Source organism: Salminus brasiliensis, chromosome 16 (genome assembly GCF_030463535.1).
Source record: "Salminus brasiliensis chromosome 16, fSalBra1.hap2, whole genome shotgun sequence".
Lineage (NCBI taxonomy): Eukaryota > Metazoa > Chordata > Actinopteri > Characiformes > Bryconidae > Salminus > Salminus brasiliensis.
The window spans coordinates 5,098,457-5,121,365 of record NC_132893.1 but is presented as its reverse complement, the minus strand read 5'-3'; the positions used below and the strand labels follow the sequence as shown (position 1 = coordinate 5,121,365).

Sequence of the window (22,909 nt, the reverse complement as noted above, 5' to 3'; positions counted from 1 at the left end):
GTCGTTCATCTGAATCAACTCTTTTCAATAAAAGCGAGGCGAGCCGATTCCTTAAAGGATTATGGTAGAAAAACTGTATTTAAAACGTTCTGATTTAACAAACCGTTTTCTCATTTTATTAAATCGTTATATTTTTAGGAAGTTTATAGAAGACACTTGTATGTAGGAAATCGAAGGAACAGACCTTTATACGAAATAAGTCTATTTCTGACATTGAAGGAATTAATTATTAGAGTTAAAGATTTGTTAAATCCAAAGTTGTTTTTTTTTTTTACATTTAATTAATTATTATTTAAATCGAAAAAGAAATGAAGCCCCTAAATATTATTTGTCTACCTTGATACTTGGGACTATGCTATGGGACTCTAGACTCCCAACTCGGAACTGAATCGGAATTATAGCTAGCTTTTATACAAAGTTTACACCCCCGACGTAATATATATATTTCTAAAAAAAACATAAAAAACATAATGATAATACTTTTAATTCACTGATTTAATTCATGTATGCGTGCCGTTTTAACCATGTAGACCCGTGTAGTAGTGAAAATAGAGCTACAGTGTATGAATCGTTGACTCAAAGGTGCACTTTATTCGGTTTATTGAATCGGACCATTAGAACGAATCGGTTCGTTAAGGTGATTCGACCTCCCAGTCTCTGCTTCGCTCGCTTTGGCGCAAAACTTGCGTGGAACCGCCTTTCTGCACATGCGCGGTGGGCCAGCCGCCTCGGAGCCATCTTGGAGGAGCTTCGGTGCTGCCTGCGTTCAGGAGGCATTTTCTGAGCTGCTGTGGCTCCGTGGCAGCGCCGCTCTTCGCCGGGTTGAAGCCCGGCTCTAGGGTGTTGTTTATCCGGGCAGTTTGGGCTGCAGTACTCCTCGCTGTAGCGCTGCGGTGTGTTTGAGCTGCAGTGGACCGTTACTCCCTCTCTTATTGTGCAGTAACGGTCCTCTGGTTCACGGTCGAGGGCGCTGTCGTTTAATATCCCACCTTACTGTGGATGTCTGAGCATACATGCACTGTTACAGCGAGTAGCTGAATGAATAATGAATAAATGAACCCTCATTTATCACTCAGGTATCTGTGGCTGTTTGCAAAGTGCCTGAAAGTCTGTTGTAGCAGCTAGTTAATATTGCAATAATTTCCCAAAACAATAACAATAATAATCCCATTATTTCATATTTTTGTATAATTTATATTAATTTACAACACTTTTTTTGCACCTAAAATAAATTAATAACTTACATTTTAATAACTTAATAAATTAATAACTTAATAAACTGTAAAATGGTATTACAGTATTGGTAAATTACTGGTAAAATGACTAAATTATGCACAGTGTGTCTGAGTTTTAATGCATTATTAGGGAATTAATAATAAAAAGACATTCAAGTCATAAAGTAAGTTTGGTTTGGTTAGGCCTTCTGCCATGCTTAAGGCCCTGCAGGCCCCAGACCTCTTTTACATCTACACAAGTCTAATGCTGCCTTTAAGTCATGTTATATTTATAACATGTGCATAAATTGTATGATGCACTATATGCCAACATGCTTGATTGACTGCTTGATTGATTGAGTTTCCCTACCAGTAAACATGGATTTCATTCACCATCTTCTTTTTTCCAATACCATTTAATCTATAGGATTTTAAATTTATTTATTTATTTACGTATGTTAGTATATGAGTCAGTGTGTCACATGGTTCATCACAATGCATAGCAACATCATCCAAACACATTTTATATATTTTATTTACATTCTGCAGATCAGGCCAGTCCTTTCCACGCTTTCCTCAGGTCAGCTTCACGGTGTCTTGCAATTCAGTAAAGTGAGCATGAAAGCTTCATTAAGGTGGGTGGTCTTCAAATGTTACTTATTAGTTATTCTAACCTATAATATGAGTAATCAATGCTGGATGTTGACTTGTGTTTGAAGTTCTTTGATCATATTTGTCTTTATTATGATGTTGCTATACCACATCAGCCCTCTGGAGGGCAGTCTATGAGAGGCAACCAAGCAATCTCTGCTTTGTAGTAGTGTGCACTTCTCCCAGAGGTTATACAGCAGGTATAACATCTCCATTAACTCAGGACACACAGTATTGGACAGAATAGTGTGTTTTCTGAAGTTTGCTGACACAGCCTATTTATTCATTTATTTATTTATTACCAATTTCTGCCAAATGCTGCTGTGCAAAACTATAAATTCAATGATTTTCCTTACTCAGCATGTACTGAGCAGCTCTCTGTCCAACTAAACACGATTCATTTAGCTGTAGTCTTGATAAATGCAGTGTCTTTTAAAGAGACTATCCGGCCTAAATTAAAAATCCATCCCTGCCTCTGTTATAAGCTCGTTTTCACCTTAAACACTAGAAAACCCCCTTCTGTTGATGTATTTTCCAGGTGGGAGGAACCTTAGAAGCGCTTTACTGGTCAACGCTGGAGGACGGGCTGTTTGACCCCTGTGTTTTTACTTCATGCCTATCAGCTATGCTATGCTACCCAAGTTTGCTGCAAGTTAGCTGCGAGAGCATTCATACGGTCAGGTACTGATGTTGGATGATTAGTTCTGGATCACAAATGCCACCATAACTCATCCCAAAGGTCCTGGGTGGAGCTCCATCCCCCCAGAGAACTCAGCTCCACAGCTCCACAGCTCCACTGCTCCACAGCCCAGTTCATACACTTCTAGCTGAGGCTTGGCTTTGGGCATGGTGACCTTAGACTCTTCAAAATAAAGGGAGGGTAGGGGATTCCCTGGGTACTGTAGTCAAATAATATAAAACAGTGAATGCTATCAGTTCAAGCCTGCACTATTGAATATTACACAACACAATAAATACAATTTCACTGCTGTCCAATGAAAAACATGTATCTTCATTTTTTTGTCCATTTTAAGTTTTTTTTCCCCACATGGTTTGAACCCTGTAGCTGCTTCTGTACACTGTGTGAATAATTCTGGACAAATGGACAATGGAGAGATCAGAAGATTTTTACCCTTTCCTGTAAAATCAATCATTCTGGAGATACATGTTTTTTAAGTTGGACAGCGACGATATTTAAAGCTATTTTAAGGCCGAACTGCTCCTTTAAGGACTGACTACTTCAGTACTACTGTAATCCCAGAACGGCAAATTGTGACTAGGGGTGGCTGGATCCCACAACCTTCTGCTGATACTGATAGCAAGCCAATACAATCCAAGGCCGATTTTGCGGGATTTATTTAAATTGTTTTTTGAGATCTTGACATAAATTGGTCTCTTATAAATTTTTATAATAATAATAATAGTCACACCATGTTATTTGTAGGACATTATATGCTAATTACATACATCTGAATTTCAGATATTTGAGAAATATTAACAGTACAAGTTTATCACACCTTATTTCACACCTGCAATTGTAGTGATTTCTTGTAAAGACTATAAAGGCATGGTTGGATAGGGTCAGTCCTGCTGCTTGTTATAGTATGTATATGAGTCTGTAAGTTACACTTATCCTGAGTTATGAGGCCTAGAATAACAGCATGTAGGCTTGAAGCATGCATTTGCGCAATAGTTTAGTGTAGAAATGGATTTACGTATTGTGTGTGGGCATGAACACCACAAAAAGGACGACCAAGGGAATCCAGGGAAGTTCCAAAACTCGAATTTATTATCGTCCACACCAAAAAAAGAGAAAAGAAAGTGTAAAAAAAAAGAATAGAAACATTACTAAAAAGTAAACCAGTACATCAGGACATCAGACCACCATTCCTCGCTCATCAGATACTGCAGTCCCTTATGAATATACATCTATCCCTGGCTTCTCAGCAGCACAAGGCCGCCTGTACCACCCTGTCCTCTCACAGGTCTCTTTCCTTCTCCTTTTGAGCCTGTAACCCCAACCCTAATCCATATCTATTTCTTTATGCATAACCGGTACGTGAGCACAGTTGAACTTTACTAAACCATAAATCTCTGTCCCCCTCAGGTACCCCCCCACCCCCCCACACTAATAGTCAGCTGAGGGCACTTCAACTACTATAAGGCAGGAAGCAGATTGGGCCACCACTCCTACCGGGAGTTCCCCGCGAGGCGAGATCAGGCAGGTGAACCCAGTAGTAAAAGTAGCATCTAAAGGGGCAGGCCTTCTGCTGACCTCTTCACATTTAGGGTCACATTCCCCTTGATATCTGATCCAGTGAGTTTAGCCAGCATCGGACCAATACCGACATTGAGTATCGGATCAGCGCACCTCTAACTGTGACTGATTTCTTACGATAGCAATAAAATCTCACCCCTACTTACCCGGCCTACTCCGCATCCCCTCACGGGTTATTTGCACACAAAGGACACAAAGCGTCTAGGTTTTGAACGGTCAGTTTATTTACAAAGTGTTTAGGAAAGAGAACCCCCATGCAGACATTCAGCGGCACCAATGTCGTAAATAGACTGAGTAACGATGGTATTAACACTGGTCTCAGAGTGTCGCTGTGGCGTAGTTAGATAACTCTGGGCACTCATTCACTCTCGAGTCCAAAGCACATCCCATCTCCTGTGGATACAGACCTGGAAAAGCACTCTGATACTGTCCCTCTGTCTGTACTGTCTGTACTCTCACGCTTTGTGCTCGTTGAAAAAAAAAAAAGAAGAAGAAGAAGACATTGCTGAAGCGCTACAAAAATAACGTTATATTGTCCACCATGTTTCCAGTTTTTGCAGAAGTCCTCTGGAGGAACAAATTTACTGTACAAGAGCTCAGCGGAGGGAGGGGACCGAGAAGCGTTGGGGAAAGAGGAAGGAGGAAGAGCTGTCATTGAAGAGGAGAAGTGTAGAACACAGACAGCCACTGCTGAACAGTCTCTAAATGGACACCTCATATTGTCTCGTGTCCTGCAACGATAAACACATTCGTCAAAGACTTCATCATCAAGGCTAAAGTAAAGATAAGTAAAGTGGGCCTACTTGAACTGCACTGTATGTCCAAAAGTTTGTAGACACCTGCTCATTACATTAATAAGTGTTAATAAGGAGTTTGTCCGTCTTCGCTGCAGTAAGGTTCTCTCCTCCTCTAAGAAGGATTTACACTAGATGTTAAAACATTGCTGTGCTCTGGCACTCCATTGTAAAGATACACAGAGAACACAGCTCCACTGCTGGAGAGCTTTATAACCCTTTAGCGAAGGCTTAGCATTGGGGCATGGTGACCTTAGGCTTTTAAAACAGTAGTACCTTTGGTTCGCTAAATAAGCTTCCAGTGAGGGTGCTTTGGAGACCCATCCAGTTCTCAATCAGTACTCAGGGACCCCCAGATAGTCCACATTTTTGCTTGAAGCACAAATCTGGACCAATTCTGAGGATCGCCAGGAACACAATATTTGAGCACACACAACAGCTTTAGAGAACAGTTTAAGGAACCTCCACATAATGCAAAGGTTCTAAGAAGAACCCTTAACCTGCTGTAGAACCTTAACGTTATATCAGTGGACCTTAACGTGGCTTAATTTACTAAGACAGCGTTTACACCTGGTCACTTAATGTGACTATTATCTGGACTCATCTGGTACTCAAATGCATCTTTGGTGAGTCAGACTGAAATCTGATTGCTGTGTGGGAGGGAACATGCACATGGTTGTACTGGGAGGGGTTTTGGGTGTGAATATTGTCCGATACACTGTTTACACGACTCAAATGCATCTCAGATCAGATTCCTTGGAGAAGCCTTTCATTTGAGTGATCGGATTTGTGTCTGGTTTTAATGTGTCGGGTGCGTTTTTACACCTGCATTTTTAAGTGCTTGGCCTTATCCAGATATAACCCTGATACCTGAGATGAATAAAGTGACCAGGTGTAAACTCAGTCTAAGTGTGTCTGGATGCTTTTGGACATGCAGGGTATGTCTGTTTCAGATTGATCAAACAATCTGTACAGTAAGTACAGCAACTCTGACAAACTCAGTCAAAACAATAGGCCTTATTCACCACTAGTCACCGCTTCTTAAGAATTTTCTTACATTTGTCCTAATAACAGTCGAATAACGTCCTAATAACATCCTAATAACAGTCGAATAACGTCCTAATAACAGTCGAATAACGCCCTAATAACAATGGAATAACGTCCTAATAACAGTCGAATAACAGCCTAACAACATCGTAATAATCGAATAACGTCCTAATAACAAAATAAAAGTCTAGGTCAGATTCATGGTGTGTTTTTTAAGCACAGAATTGTTCACAGCCCTGCTCTGATGGATCCTCATAAATTGAACAAGTCATAAATAAGAAAGCATTGCTGAATGTCAGAATCTTTGTAAAAAAAAAAGAAAAAAAAAGTGTGTTTTAATAAGAAATTCTTAAAAACGGTTGGTGAATGAGGCCAACAATTTTCTATTACGATGCTTTTCTCTGGTAGATACAAAGTGAAGAGCCTAATGATGATTTCACAAAATATGTTAGAAATCTCACTGAAATTGGTTATTAAACTTAAACCCATCTGTTGCTCAAGTTGACTTTATTAAAACAAACAGCTTAAACACATAATCTGCTGTTCAAAAGTTTGGAATCAGTGTCTTCATAAAAAGAAAGAACCCACATGTCTATGTCTTGTATTTCAAAAGTGCTGATCATGTTTTGAGGCAGAAAATGTTAAAATAGATAATTACATGATAAAATACATGAAATATAATTACATACATATATTTATTATATATTTAGACATTTCTGTTATGTTGAGTCTGGAATATTCCATAACAATCACTTTAAATAATTTAAAAAAATTATATAAAAAAAAAATTGTTGTTCCTAATCCAGTGGTTCCTGGCTTTTACCCCCAATGCCGTAATTTAGGAATGCCTCAGTGCCTCAGTTTGCACTGCTTTGCCTGTAGTTACCGATTACTAATAAAAGATAAAAGATAATAAATAGAACATAAGGGGTTAATATGACTAGTGATTCCAAACTTTTGAATGGTAATGTATTTGATAGAAGCAGGTCTCGCATGTAATGAATGTGTAATATTAATCCGACGCATCACATGACTTCTAACATAAAGCCACGGCCACACTTTTTTTGTCTGTGAATTCCTGCATACAGAATCCCACACATTTCAATAAGATTCTCCAGGATGGGCAAATTACACATATACGACCTCCGGGTGAATAATTTAGGCTGCAAACTTTCGCATCAAATTCAATGTTGGTGAATTTGACACATGAATTTGCCCCCCGACCAATAGCGCTGCAGCTCTGGATGTGTGGCCTATGACACGCTCGGTGCTGTCTCTGCTCTGTCTGAGCCAACATGGAGGAAGCGCTGATTGTTACGATTTCAAAAACATTCGATTTTCTACAGCTCTTTTCGTGCAGATTAGAAAATACAGTGCAGGCGAGGGACGGCATGGTACTCAGTCAGTTGGGGGGGTGGGATTAGAGGGTAATTCTCTTTCCTTCTGGGGTTTTTAATAGCTCTGATAGAGCGTTAGCTGGTTTGTGAAACTACTGAACCTCAATAGAGGGCTGTTTACGCCAATGATTTACGGCCCCACTCACAGGCACGTCCAAAAGGCAGTGTGATCGTGGCTTAAGGTGGGTGCAAACAAACAAACAAACAAACAAATAAACAAATACAGAAAAAATTCCCTGATGAAAAGTAACAGAGTGCAAAAAAATTAAGACATAAAAATGAATGAAAATGAAAACTTGACTTGCTAGAATAATAATAAAAAGATTATTATTGGTATGTTTTTGTTGTAAATACACAACCCATCAAAAGCATGAGGTCTTTGGCCTTGCCTTCTCGGCCTTGAGTAACGTTTGATTTGTACTGTTACTTTACAATAAAAGATTCAGGACACAGAGCCGAGATTGGTGACAGTCTAAGTCCAGTGTTTGTTAGGAGTGCTAGCCTAGCATATCTAAACTAAAGAGGCAAACTTCAGATACCGAACCCGTCTAGACTGGTCGACTACATCTGAGATCAGTGATCAACCAGGTTCATCTGATGTTTGACCCAACTATTCCTTTAAATTACTGCAAACCGACAAAGAAAACAAGCTTAATAAAAAAAAAAAAAATCACAAATTCCAAGTGTCCCCAAACTTTTGATGGGCAGTATTGCAGACAGTTGTAGTGCACGTTTTGTAATGGACAGAAGCGACTGGAGGACACGGTCATGCGGTGGCCGGTGGTGATCAGACAGGGATGCCGTGCCTTAGTGCCGTCATGCGCCTCCATCAGGAAGCCTCACCTCATTGCTCTTCTGATGGTGCGGTCACACAGGGACAGACACACAGAGCCGTTAGTTATTATGGAAGGCCAGTCGCGACTGATGGAGGAGGGAGTATGGGAGTGGGGAAGGGTGCGGGGTCCGGCCAATGGTGGTCCATGACGGTAGCGTAGATGCAAAGAGAGATTAAGACACATCATGGGAAATCTTCAGTTCTCATAGTTCATGGTCCACAGCCGTGCGTTTACAGCGGGACCACGAGCAGTGCGGTAGACCCCACTCAACTCTGTTGGCCTGTCCCAGCGTTCACACATGCGTTTGGTGTCCCTGGGGTGTTCAGGGGCCTCCTATTTCCCATGGACACTCTAAGTAATCTACTGTCCGTGAATTCCCATGCATTTTCATAATATTCGTCTGGACGAGTAAATTTGCCCGACCAATAGCGCTGCAGCTCTGGCTGTGTGACCTCTATGTCATACTCTGTACTAGCAGGACCTCCACCCAAACAGCTCATTTAAATTCAGTAATCAGCTCTCTGTCTAGCATGCTGTCACTGATTAATCATATTTCTTTACATTTTTAAAAAATATCCTTTTTTAAACTCCTTTTACGCACCAGGGAGGCAGAGCTCTGATGCAGGTTTCCAATAAATATCTAAATAAATATCTAAATAAATAAATAAAATCTATTGAGTATATTCTTTGCTCTCTGTCGTTCATAAACGTGATTTACAGTTAACAGTTAGTTCCGACCACGCAAGCCGATCGGTCTGGAAGCGTTGCTGTTGTTTCACAATCGCTGTATCACTCCGCTGATCAAATAGTGCTAAGAACCCAAGAAGGAACGTAGCTAAATGCCCTGAGCTAAAGGAAACACTATAATAACAACAATAAATAAGACGAGAAAACACAATAACAACAAAACAGTGGTGGTTCAGCGGTTGGAGCGCCGGGATGTCGATAACAGGGTTGTGGGTTTGATTCCCAGGCTCGGCAAGCTGCCACTGTTGGGCCCTTGAGCAAGGCCCTTTACCCTCTGTGCTCCCCGGGCACTGGAGTTGGCTGCCCACCGTTCTGTGTGTGTGTACTCACTGGCCCTAACTCACTAGTGTGTGTGTGAGTGTGTGTTCACTACCACAGATGGGCTAAATGCGGAGGACACATTTTGCTGTGCAGTGACAAATACGTGCACCTTTACAAACGGACAAGAAAATACACTACAGGTCGGCCTGTGTACAGAGCTGAGGAAGGTTACGCGAGTGGAGCATCAAGCTGCTTGTTAAGGAACTAGAATTTGGCGGAAGGATATGTTAACATTACACATATTAGCTAAATTCTTCACAACCATGCTGTCAGTTCAGGATAACACACTCTGTCTCCTGTCCTATTGTTTCAATATATTGGGATAACCTGTTAGCTGACTCTTAAACATAAAAGACATTTAGGCCACACCCACTTCTGAATAGAGCTACAGACACTAAGCAAATACAGATAGGGATAACGGCACTCTGTTAGACCCCTAAGAGCTACATTTTCACACACTTGCAGCCGCAATGAGCCCTCACACACTTTTTAGACTTTTGGAAATGGGTCCACCTGAATAAAAAACACCATCCGCAGGAGTGGACTTTAGGACAGGCCTTTTCTTTTTACCTCCTGAGCTGACAATGAACATTTATCCAGTGAATACCAGATTATTGCTGACACGATTAATAGACTCATCACCTGTACTTTAATGAAAAAGATTGTAATGATTAAAATACACATTCTGCAATGATAACTTGCCATGGTTTTACGGGGCTAACACATACGCATCTGTGATACAGTGGGACGCAGTGCAAAATAATATGTGCATGTGAGCGTCTGAGCAGTAGGGGTTTATTTGTTGAAGAATATGCAGAATAGAATCAAGAGAAGATAAACAGATAAACAGGGCGTAGCGGTTTGATGGGTGGGGGTGTGTGTTAGCTTAACCACTTCCAATCCTCTCCAGTAGGAGGCCAGTGTTTCCAGTTCTAATCAGTCCTTCTTTGGTGGAGCTTAGCAGATCCATACAGTGTCCGGAGTTCACTGAGAAGATCAGCACCCAAACCTGTGCTCTTACATTTACATTTACATTCATGGCATTTATCTGACGCTCTTATTCAGAGCGACCTACAAGGTAACTCGTATTACAGAGGTGGGCCAATGCAGTGTTAGGAGTCTTGCCCAAGGACTCTTATTGGTGTAGCGCAGCACAGTCACCCAGATCGGGAATTGAACCCCAGTCCCCCACATGGTATGGTAGCTCACTGGCTGGTAGTGGTGTAACCAGTTGCTCCACACCAACCACAGGGTGTGCTCTTCTGTCAACAGCACACCCTGACCACTGATTTTATCTGCATCTTCATTTAACCTCACTGCTGAGACTAAGGGTGTAAAGTCTTTGGTAACGCTTCACTGTTGCAATGCGAAGAGCCACTACTACACTATACCTACACCTACATAAGCCTTTCACTGACAACTGATATGAACATACTGTACATAAACATAGCTTATACAGGTTCGTTCTAATCAGCATCAGGACACTTTCTGGCCTGACATCACAAGACATCACGACGGACGAAACTGCCCTTCTGACAATGGGCACTTTACTTAATAAGCCTTTATTAATCCCTTATGCAGCCTACGTCCCGCCGGTGGGCCGGAAGTGTTATTACAAACCTCTATTAGCAGAGAACAGCCCCACCAGTTTGTGAGGAAGACCCTGTAGTTACTGAGTAATGAGTAATACACCTCAGTGTGTGATAAGCCTTGCTGTGTTGAGGGGCCCATGTTAATGTATGGTTAAAGTCAGTTGTTATAAAAGGCTTATGTAGGCAAATGCTGCCCTACAGTAGTTTTACGTTTTACTGCACGTGTTAATGATAGTGTCTTTTTAAAGGATCAGCTCATAGTTGAGCTCTGTCCAGTAAAATATCTGCATGGTTTGTTATTAATCATTTAAATCTATTTGTATTATATGTATTTATTTATTGGTTTAGATTGTATTGTTAACAGAATAATCATCCAATCAATCATCAGACTAACTAATGACTGTATTACTGTCTGTCACAGCCCTAAACTAAATAATCTATAAGTTCCTATAACTGATTGAAACATATTGAAACTGCACTTTTCATAGAAAGCTGTAACTTATAGAAATATTATGGAAATTAACACAAACATGCACATCATCACACCCCACTGCCCTGTTTTAAAGGAATCTTTTGACGAGAAATGAGATGAACATGCTTGATCACTGACCCCAGACGCAGTCGACCAGCCTAGACATGTTACATAGGCTAACATTGCTAAAACACACTGGACTTAGACTGTCACCAATCTCAATTTACTTCCTTAGTTTTATTTGTTTGTCAAATTTTTCCCTTTTTGTCCCTTTTTTATTTGGAACTGCCAGTTTACCCACCCGTTCGTAGCTCTATCTAGCACCAGCAATGCTCCCGACACAAGGAGGGTAAGAACTTAACGCATGTCTTCTCGGATATGTGCAAAGTCAGCCACCGCCTCTATTTACAGGAGTGAGATTGAGTCCAGTGTTTGCTAGCAATATTAGCCTAGCATCTTCCATTCTGAACCGTTGTTCAGGGCTGTGGGATGTGAAATGATGTATTATAATTTTATTAATCCAGTTTTCTCTTAAATTTTTAAATTAAAGGTTTATCCATCAAGTTTTATGAAATTATTTTCTAAAAATGTTTGACGCAGCTTTTTGATAAATAAAAAATTAAAAATTTAAATTTGACCAATTTCACAGTCAATTGTTGTAATTGCCAGAACGAAATTGGGATAAAAAAGGTAAACAAATGTACAAACAAATAAAACAAAGGAAATAAATTCAGATTGGTGACAGTCTTAGCCTAGCATCTCTTGTATTCAACTAAAGAAAGGGTGGTCCAGCGGACTGGTTCGGATCCCAGTCATGCTGCTAGCCATCAGCAGCCGAGGCCAGAGAGAGCACAATTGGACTTGCTCTCTCCAGGGTGGGTAGATGTCGACCCGCACCCCCCCCCCCACTTTGGTGCGGTGCTGCCTCTGCAGGCTGGTGCGTTGGAGCTGAGTATGCCCGGTGGTGTTGCTTTGGCGGCAGTTTGTAAAATTAGTGACTTGCCAGTGTGTGCTAGTCCGCCCTCAATAGGGAGATTATGTACAGGTTAGGTAATTGGTGGTCCAAATTGGGGAGAAAATGGGTGAAAAATAGGAAAAAATGAACCAGTATTGGGTGATCGACAGCATCTGGGTTCAGTGATCAATCATGTTAATTTCATTTTTCGTCAAACTATTCCTTTAAAATCCACAATCATGAAATGAACACAAACACTGAATGATATGACTCATGGAAAAGGTTTAAAAGACCACAAGGATCTGAATAATGGCTGCGTTACAGGCTGGGACTGAACAGAGAGGATGGGTTTGTTCTGCTGTCTGAAAAACGTGGTAAAGAAGGGCAGATTTTAAACTTTCGCTCCCTTATGCACTCTTGTTGCACACTTGGAGGAGGACCACAAGGTTTAAGGTGCTGTTTCGGACACCAAATATCAAAATATCAAATATCACCACAATCGTGGTTCAATGTTGTTCTTGACTCCAGCCTTCAGACTAAGAGTACTGCCATGAGAAATACTGAGGAAACATTCACCAGAGGAATCCAGCCCCTTCATCAGACCTCAGAGTGACAGCTTAGTAGCTTCACAGACCACCCAGTCTCCAGTTCAGACAGAACAGGGAACGTCTTCTTAATTAGAGCTGAACTGATCAGTAAAGTGATGAAGGTGAGGAATCTCGGATGGGGATGGAAGTGAAATGAAGTATGTCTCCCTCTGCTGCTCATGCGATGGTAGGGCAGGCGAGGGAAGTGGAGCTGGAGGTGAAGAACAGTCAGGAAAGGACCACGGTGTTCTGGGAGTCCACGTCTCGGAGGTTCAGGGCGTCCATACTTACTCCGGTCTCGTAGATGGGGTTGTCAAAAGCGGACTCCTCTGTCATGTTGTCGTATGGAGGTAAAGACGAGGTGGGCAGGTGAAGGGTCTTCCCCTGGAGTCTACAGCAGAACAGAAAGGTCGAAGTTTACGTTTGGCCTTTATTGCCTGATACTTACACCACTGTTCAAAAGTTTGAAACAATAATAGAAACCAGTGACTTAATGGATAACATCAAGAATTATAGTTGAATAGAGCTATAGAATTTCTACATTATATGTATGTTATCTGCTGACTGCTTTGACAATCAAGAATTATAGTTCTAATGCAGTGAATTTCTACATTACCTCATATCTACAGTCCTAACTTCAGTATATCATTTATCTTTTTATTTTATTTTATAAAACTATTTTATATGATTTCATATGGATTAATATATATATTATTGATTAAGTAATTTGAGCTATAAAATTAAAATATCTTATTTGTATTTTTAATTTATAGATTTTTTATAAAATTTTATTTTAATTTATTTTAATTGTATAGCTTAAATCACTTAATTAATAATACATATTCATATTTAATAATATATATAAAATAATATAAAATACAGTTTTATCAAATAAAATAAAATGATAAATGAAACTGAAATTAGGACTGTAGAAATGAGGTAATGTAGAAATTCACTGCATTAGAACTATAATTCTTGATTGTCAAAGCAGTCAGCAGATAACATACAGTTAGTTTTTTTACTTATTTTACTTACATATTAAACTAAATAAATATAAAAAAAAACATTTGGCATCTATTAAATAATATAAAACTATGTTCAAAAATAAAACTATTTGCACTCTGCCCAGATAAATGGCTGTACATTTGATTTTTCATTTTCTTAGATGCCCCGTTTTAAGCTATATATCGTCACTGCCTTGTATCTCAAAAATGTCAACTTCACAGAGAAGGAAAAGACCATTATAGAACTTTATAAATTCTTCATAAGTTATTATTAAGTCATTTTGGAGCATTTCTATTGTTCTGTTTACCATGAAACTTTTAAAAAAGAACAACTGCCAGATTCACATTTTGTCAAAAAAGGTGAAAAAATGTGGAAAAATGGCCAAAATGGAGATACAAAGCTTTTTGTGGGACAGGAGCAATATCTAACACTCCCAACAAGAAAAGTGATTCCAAACTGTTCAACTGGAGCAAACGTTCAGGAACAGATAGCTATAATGCCTTCGAGAAAGAAACCGCTGCGGTGAGGCTACTCACTTTGAGAAGTAGAGGTAAATGCCCAAGATTACCAGTAACACCACCGCAACAGGAACCATGATGGCGATGGCAATTTTGGTGCCCTCAGCCCCAGCGTCCGAGCTGACCACTAGATGAAAACAACAGACGTGTAAGAACTGTAATTCTACACAGATCAGGGGTCAGATCCTAGTTCTGTGGACCCCACAGCTTAACCTGTTGTGTTTCTTTGGTTTCTGGGTTGCTTTGCGTTTACGTCCACCTCAGGTCTCCAAGTCCAATTAGTCAAGTGTTTTCCACCTCTGGCTTCTCTGAGCCAGTGATGGTCTGTGGTAATGGACAGTGTGACACAGATGCAGCACATGAAGACTAGTTAATAAATCAGGTGTAGGTTAGATTTCCTTTGTTTTTTAAAAAAAAAAAGCCTTGTCTTAAACTTGTCCCAACTATTACATGCTAGAATTATTAATCAAATTCTAATATTATTAAACCTACACCTGCACTATATGAGGCAGTAGCAGTAATTCTAAGTTAAGTCTTGAAATTATGTATTATATTTCTATTAATCCAGTTTTCTCTTAGATTTTAAATAAAAGGTTTATCCAGACAAGTTTTATGAAATTATTTTCTATTTTTTTTAATGCAGCTTTTTGCTAAATAAAATAAAACACATTAAAATTTGTCACAGTAAATCAATGTAATTGCCAGAATGAATTTGGGACAAAAATGTACAAACAAATAAAACAAAAGAAAATAAATTCTGATTGGAGACAGTCTAAGTCCAGTGTTGGTTAGCAATGTTAGCCTAGCATCTCTGTAGGCCCTGATTAATAATTCTAGCATGTAATAGTTGGGACTAGAAGTTTAAGACTAGGCTTTTTTTAAACAAAGGATATATGAGGCAGTAGCAGTAATTCTAATAAGTGAAACCTCTGAACCGTCTCCCAAAACACGCCTGTGAGCCAGAATCATTTGATTAAGTCTTAAAATAATGTATTATATTTATATTAATCAAGTTTTTTTAATGAAAGGTTTATGAAATTATTTTAGATTTTTTTTTTGATGCAGCTTTTTGCTAAATAAAATAAAGTATATTCAAATCTGTCACAGTCAATTGGTGTAATTGACAGAATGAAATTGGGATAAAAAGAAACAAAAATGTACAAACAAATAAAACAAAAGACATAAATTCCGACTGGAGACAGTCTAAGTCCAGTGTTGGTTAGCAATGTTAGCCTAGCATCTCTGTAGGCCCTGATTAATAATTCTAGCATGTAATAGTAGGGACTAGAAGTTTAAGACTAGGCTTTTATTTTTTAAACAAAGGATATATGAGGCAGTAGCAGTAATTCTAATAACTGAAACCTCTAAACTAGCTGAACCGTCTCCCAAAACACGCCTGTGAGCCAGAATCATTTGATGAAGTCTTCCATTGTGAAAGATAACCTTACCGTCCAATCTGCGCTCATTAACATCTCCCCCGGCAGCTACGAAGGAGAAAAGGCAATTTTTAGAAGTGTAATTGAAACACCGGAAGCATATAAAACCAGCCTGAAAAATGAATTACTAGCTAAAATCAGTCTCTGCGTGGAAAATAAGATGATTTAGAACGCTGACAAGACTTAAGGCACTTAAAATAATGGAGACTATTAAAAGAGGCCTTTTGATTAAGTGTTCTCATTTCCCCCCAAACGGCCTCTCAGCAGCAGCGTGGTCTAAACGGTGCTATTCAATTTGCGACAGCTTTAAGCAGGAAACATCAGTTGAATCAGCTTTCGATTAAACTAATGACTTCAATTAAAAATGTAAGAGCTGAGATAGCTTGATAAAAACAGCAGTTAAAAACTTCCAGTTAAAAAAAAAGTGCTCTTCCCTCCAGCTTATTAGCATGAACTGCTTCCTGTGAGCGCTTTAGCCTTTTTAATGTCCTGGCCATGTCTGAATCTCAGCCTCACACTGTTTGACTTTTAATCTCGCTGGCCACTTTATTAGAAACCCTTCCCTTAGACCTCCAACCTGCTGGTGTAGAGATTGTGTCAGCTGTCCAGTAGCCCATCATCAGCGGTCAATCTCTGACCACAAACCCACTGTTGGCTGCACCTACTTTTAACCTACAGTATATGCCCAGAAGTTAGTGGACACCCCATGTAATTCACCCACTGCTGACACCCAGTCCCTGTAGAGAAGTACTGGCAGCAGAATAGAACTCTCTACAGCAGATCATCATGAAACTATTGGCACCATAAGGCCTAATGAGGCTTCAGGCTAGAGGAGTATAAAGCCCCCCAGCATTGAGCTGTGGAGCAGTGGGAGAACTGTGTGTGTGGTGGGTGGTGCTCCATACTCTCAATACTTTTGGGATGAGTTGGGGAGGATGAAGATGATGATGAGGTAAGATGGTGATCGTCCAACATCCTGACTTCACTAACACACTATTGTTGCTGAATGCAATCAAATCCTCACAGCAGTGCTCCCCAAAAATCTAGTAGAAAGCCTTTTTCTTCCCTGGACAGTAGAGACAGTTCCTCCAACAAAAGCAGGGTCAACCCTTTCAATACTCTTTATTTCAAAAGAAACAATAAAAGATCAGGTGTCCCAATACTTTTGTCAATGAATGATGTCATGGATTTAATACTACACCTCTATGCTGACCAATATAAATAAATATGAGGTAGGTATTTCGAAAAGGGTGGACCTAGTTCCTACCCCGGCATGCAGGGGGCTGCCCGCTCCACTGAGAAGGATGTCCCGGAAGGCAGCGGATGGTGGCCTCCCCCTGGAGCTGATAGCCAGGGCGGCAGGTGAAGGTCAGCGTGTCCCCAGCCTGGAAGAAGGCTTTCTCTGAGTTCTGGATGGCAGTAGACGGAGCACCGGGGTTACTGCAGGGTTCGTACCGCTCAGCTGGAAAACACATAGGACATACAGGACATACTAGTGAGTTTAGCCCAAGAGCAGCCTGATGCAAAATGGGCCCCAACAATCCTACAACATCATCACAGGAGTGTAGTGTAGATGTTCTCTGGCACATCTCTTAAGCAGATGAACATGAACCTACTGGCACCATGCAGCCTAATGTCAGGTGTGGGCTAGAGGGGTATCACACACCCCCCAGCAGCATTTAGCTGTGGAGCAGTGGGAGAACTGTGTTCTCTGGAATGATGGTGTTGATGCTCCATCCAGTACTTTTGGGATGAGTTGGGGAGTTGGGGATGATGAGATGGGATGGTGATCATCATCCAACATCCTGACCTCACTAACACTTGTCGCTGAATGCAATCATATCCTCACAGCAACGCTTCTCCAAAATCTAGTAGAAAGCTTTGTTCTCCCTGGACAGTAGAAACAGTTCCTCCAACAAAAGCAGGGTCAACTCTTTTAACACCCTCAATTTCAGAAGAAACATTGAATGAGCAGGTGTCCCAATACTTTTGTCCATACAGTGTACATAATTGTGTTGTAGCTAAAGGTGCCACCAAGGGTTCTTTGAACGATGTCACAGATGAAAAGCGTATGTGGAGGTCTTCTGCACACTCACCCACATCTTGTAAAGGTTTAAAGAAGCTCCACAAACTATAAACCTCTACATCTCGTAGAGGTTCTTCAAACTTTTAGAAGGTTCTTCACATTCAGGCATTCACATCTCGTTTGACAGACCCTCCATATTGCGGTGCTGGCCTACAGCTTGTGGAGGGTCTTTAAACTTTTAAAACTTCAGGAACTTCAGCAATCTGCTGGCCTACTGATGGAGTCCAGAGCCCTCTCTTGTTTGCTGGTCTACTACTTTTGGTCTCGCTGGACTAGATTTTACGGTGATGTTAGTTGATTTACCACGTGACGGCTCCTGCCAGCGTTTACACCAGCTCAGAAACAATTGGGGACTCTTTCAGGGTCCCAAGACCCCCGTTTACGGGTGTGTTCATCCTCGTCATGCTTTGGTAGGATTGAAATGAACCCTGGTGCGACTGCTCTGTTAGTGTGGCTCATTAGAGAAAGTGTGAAAGCTGCCTTTCTGGCTCCCTTTAGTGCTCACCAAGCACGAGTCTCGGCCCGTTTCTGAAGGAACTCTGGTTCGGTTCATATATAGGCGGTCCTGTGGCTAGAGCTGAGCACGGTCGGGTCTCTGGGTGGACCTGCCCATGTTCCTGAGCTTTAACTCCGGGGGCTGTGTCCCAAACCACACACTACTACTGTGAGTTGGGATGCTGCCACGTACATCGTACATCGGACATCGCTCTTTGGCAATAAAGAAAACAGCATGTGTACGTTATTAAATATGTGGTTTAATACTGATATGAAGACAACATTATTTAATTAGACAGGTTTAAGGATCCAGTGTTATTGCATAGATCACACAGGACCTGCGGACAAGCCCACCTTATGCAGACCTCTACCTGCAGCCATACGTCACCTTTTACCCTAATTTTGATTTGACTGCAAATATATCAGTGTGAACACTCATGAGTCTATTATTATTTTAATCAGAAGATCAAATGTTAATCAATGTTTTTTATAATCCTGTTTAAAAATGTCCACTGAAATCCACTAGGTGGCGATAGAGGGTTGCAATATAAACCTCTGCAGGCTGTGATTTGCATTTCTCTGCTGAGCGATAATTATAAAAATTATATGATTTTACTGTTACAATTATTTAAGGAGATCAGCAGTGTGTGTGTGTGTGTGTGTGTGTGTGTATGTGTGCACTCTTCTGATGTCCAATAACATAAAACATTCTGGTTGCTAAGGAATGGATAAAGTAATTCCCAGCACCTTCCCAGATTTCATGTAATAATTAAGAGACTGGGGAGTTATAAAAATGATCAAACTATATAGAAGAATATTATTTAAAAAAAAATGCATTTCTAAAATTGGTGCTGGAGATGATTCTGAAAAGACTGAAAAAGCTGCAGAACATCAAGCTTTCAAATTAATCAGTAATGGCTGTAAACAGATGAACAGTAAATTATAGATCATTATATAATATTACTAAAGGTTATATAATATTAAACTACAAATAGCTTTACTGTTGCTTCCAAGAAAGTTGAGATATTGAATAAAACATCTGAAACATACCTGTTGATGTCTAGTTGTTATTCTGTACATTTATACATTAGTTATTATTCTATATATATAGAATAAACACTATTAACAGTCCTACAGAAAGTGGTGGTGGTTCTCCATCACTGTGTTCATCTTTAGAACATTTCCAAAGTTCTCATCATGGAGTCTAGTATTATTTAGAGTTCTCATCCTATCAACACCTGGTTTGGTAAATCCTTTATATATATATATATATATATATATATATATATATATATATATATATATATATATATATACACACATATACACACACACAAATTGTGCACATTCACAATAGCCATGTTGCAGAACATGCAATTTTTTGCACAAAGTTTTTGTTCTAATTTGCAATGGCATAATTACCAAATACCAAATCTACCAAAATCTAATGTAAATATAATTTACTGTACTTTCTAATCTTGGATACACAGAGCACATTATTGTTATGCTGATATGTTGAATTCTGGTGAAATCTGTTAACAAATCCTGCATTTTTGCAATATATATTTTGCAGAAAAAAGATTTTTTTCCAATATCTAATTTTCCTAATTATATATACACAGTCATCACTGTCACACTAAAACCTTATATCCCAAAACTGGAAACTTTACAGTAGATGAAAAAAATCTTTCAATGGACTAATATTTATTGCTTCAACCATTTTGGAGCATTTCTATTATTCTATTTATCATATAAATTTAATTCTGTAATGTAAAGAACAAATGCCACATTCACATTATGACAAAAAGCAAAATACAGAAAAACAGGAAAAATGGAAACATGCATAGAAGCATTTTACTTAAATATATATATATATATATATATATATATATATATATATATATATATATATATATATATTACTATTATTATATATATATTACTATTATTATATATATACTACTATTATTATATATAAAAGCCAGATACAGAAGAGATATTACCTGCGTCAACAGTTTGTTTGTGTGTGTTTGTGTGTGTGTGTGTGTGTGTGTGTGTGTGTGAGACCCCTTTTCTGTACTTACGGACACACTTCGGCAGCCTCTCACTCCACTTGGGGTCGGCAGTGTCGCGGCTGTAGCAGGTGAGCACTCCTGGGCCGGACAGCGAGTAGCCCTTATTGCACGCATACTGAACACTGGAGCCCACTGTGAAGCGGGACCCCGTGACCACCCTGCGCCCATGTTCCACCAAACCAGGGTCCTGACAAGTCATCACTGCAGATTCATACACACACACACACACACACACACACACACACAGACAAGTAAATTTAGACATGCTGATCACGTGTTCGTGACCTCGGTCAAATATGCATAAGTCATTTAACCCCTTAAACTATAAAGGGTCATTTACACTGAAGGCCTTTGACTGGGGTGATTCTAGTGTGTTAGACATGGATGAAATATGCACCATGTCCAAAGGTCTGTGGACACCCTTCCTCATCAGTGAATTCAGCTGCATTCAGCTGCACCCACTGCTGGCACACGTGTTCCCACACATGTGCCCACACAGCTTGTACTGTAAAATCTCTGGAGGAGAGCAGTGCCAATAGAATGGGGCACGCTGGAGCAGTTTGAGGTCACCGTGCCCAATGCCAAGTGTCAGCTAGAAGGGTATAAAGGCAGTGGAGCAATGGAGCTGTGTTCTCTGGAGTGAAGGAGCTCCATCCAATACTTTTGGGATTTGGGATTGAGTTGGAATGGCAGAACTACTTGGAATGGCTACCACAACCATGCTTAACAGCTGGTCCAGCTTTCTTTTGGTTAAATGCTTCACCTTTTTTTCTTCTAATGAGTCCACACTCCGGTTCCTCGCTCTCAGAACTACTATATAACATTACTAAATCATTTATAGTAGCTGTTCCATGAAAGGCTTTATGATTAATAACTGAGTGTGTCTGAAGTGTAATAACGGGGTTAATTAAACTCAAAGGCCGCCCTTCGTCAGAATCTGAAAGAAAACTCTCTGTAAACTCTGTGACCCTTCCGTACCTTCTAGAAGGTGCGTAATGTGGGGGAATTGTTGCTGTCCACTCTCAGAGCAGCCCACAGGACACAATATGCCCCACATTAAAAATGAACAGGCTGGATATTGAGCCCTTCCAGCTGTTGCATCAGACAGTTTATGAAGAATAAGGGAGAGTTGCTGTAAACACAGGTTTCTTACTGTGCTCTCTGAAGGTCAATCTAGATGGAAGCACATTCTTTATTATGAATGCTTTTAATTAGTATGTGAAAGAATGTTCCTCTAAACTGACCATGATGAGAAACCACTGTTTACAGGAAATAAATCAAGGTGAAAAGTAAAACCAAGTGAAAGTAAAACCGGATCTTATCTGGTCAGGCTGGAGAAGCATTTTAGTGACTGGTCAATGTAGATCCAGATACTATCCAGATACAAAACACATGTTAATGGCAGGTATAAACAGGCCCTTGGTGTCACAGGTGCAATCAAACTTCGAGAGGGATTCTCAACCCAAAGTACGCCAAGTTTGGACTAGCGCACTTGGTAGTTCAGAACTTGGCAAGTTCGACATGCGAGTACAAACTCCAGAGGACGGGAAGAACAAGTACTGTCATTCTGGAATTGGAATAGTAGCTAGGTGTATAGTGCATTCTGGGATATTTGGCTGTGCCAAGTCTACACAAGTCACCTTCAGATGGATCATTCGTATCGTGGGTAGAACGAGAACACACTCTGGACTGTACTTAGCTGGATGCAGAGATGGAGACAAATTCTCAATTCAAAGTAAAGTTTGGACTAGTGTACTAGGTAGTGCACACTTGGCAAGGTCAACTAGCGACTTTAAAATCTTAAGTATGGAAGGACATTATATGGTCATTCTGCATTAGGAAAAGCAAGCAAGATCTCACATTTCTGTAAACATCAGAGCAGATTTTCAGGTTGGGTCTATCCTGATAAATGATCTGCATGCTTAGTACATATAAAAGTATGGGAGGGGAGGATGCTGTATGGTCACTCTGCAACTGGAACAGCATGGTGGTGCAAAATGCATTCTAGGATATTTGACTGTCCCTAGTCCACACAAGTCACCTCCCAAAAATATGCATCTTCGATAACATGGGCAGAACAAGAACACATCTGGGCATTTTCACTGTACTTGGCTAGATGCAGACTTTTGAATGGAACAGTACATGGACAGTGGACAGTTCTACAAGTTCACGAGAACACAAGTACAGATAAGAATATAGATTGCGAATGGGCCACGACAAAGCCAAGACAAACAGACAGGGCCTACGTACACAGAGCATAGACAAGAAACAGCTGGGAGCAATGATGAGGGGGTGTGGGTACAGACAAAACGCAGGTGAGGGGAATAGTGAGGGTGCTAGTGAGATTACACTTCTCTTATATCAAAGTATGTATGTGACAGATATTCCCTCGGACGTTCATTT

The 22,909-nt window shown here is 40.1% G+C and overlaps 1 protein-coding gene across 3 annotated transcripts in view; it reads right to left on the bottom strand.

Annotated features, from left to right (window-relative positions):
• Positions 1 to 4,345: 4,345 nt before the first annotated feature.
• sez6a (seizure related 6 homolog a) overlaps positions 4,346 to 22,909 on the bottom strand; it is a 203,921-nt gene continuing 185,357 nt past the window's right edge. The window contains exons 12-18 of one of the 3 annotated variants that reach the window (XR_011977612.1): positions 20,516 to 20,707; positions 17,118 to 17,312; positions 15,863 to 15,898; positions 14,433 to 14,541; positions 13,183 to 13,282; positions 8,225 to 8,302; positions 4,346 to 4,874 (exon numbers count right to left, since the gene is read on the bottom strand). Coding sequence is in view for 2 of the 3 variants with exons in the window: in XM_072658150.1 (XP_072514251.1) it covers positions 13,120 to 13,282; positions 14,433 to 14,541; positions 15,863 to 15,898; positions 17,118 to 17,312; positions 20,516 to 20,707 (695 nt within the window). In the remaining variant the exon portion in view is untranslated. The other 2 variants (XM_072658151.1, XM_072658150.1) reach the window with 2 other exon arrangements.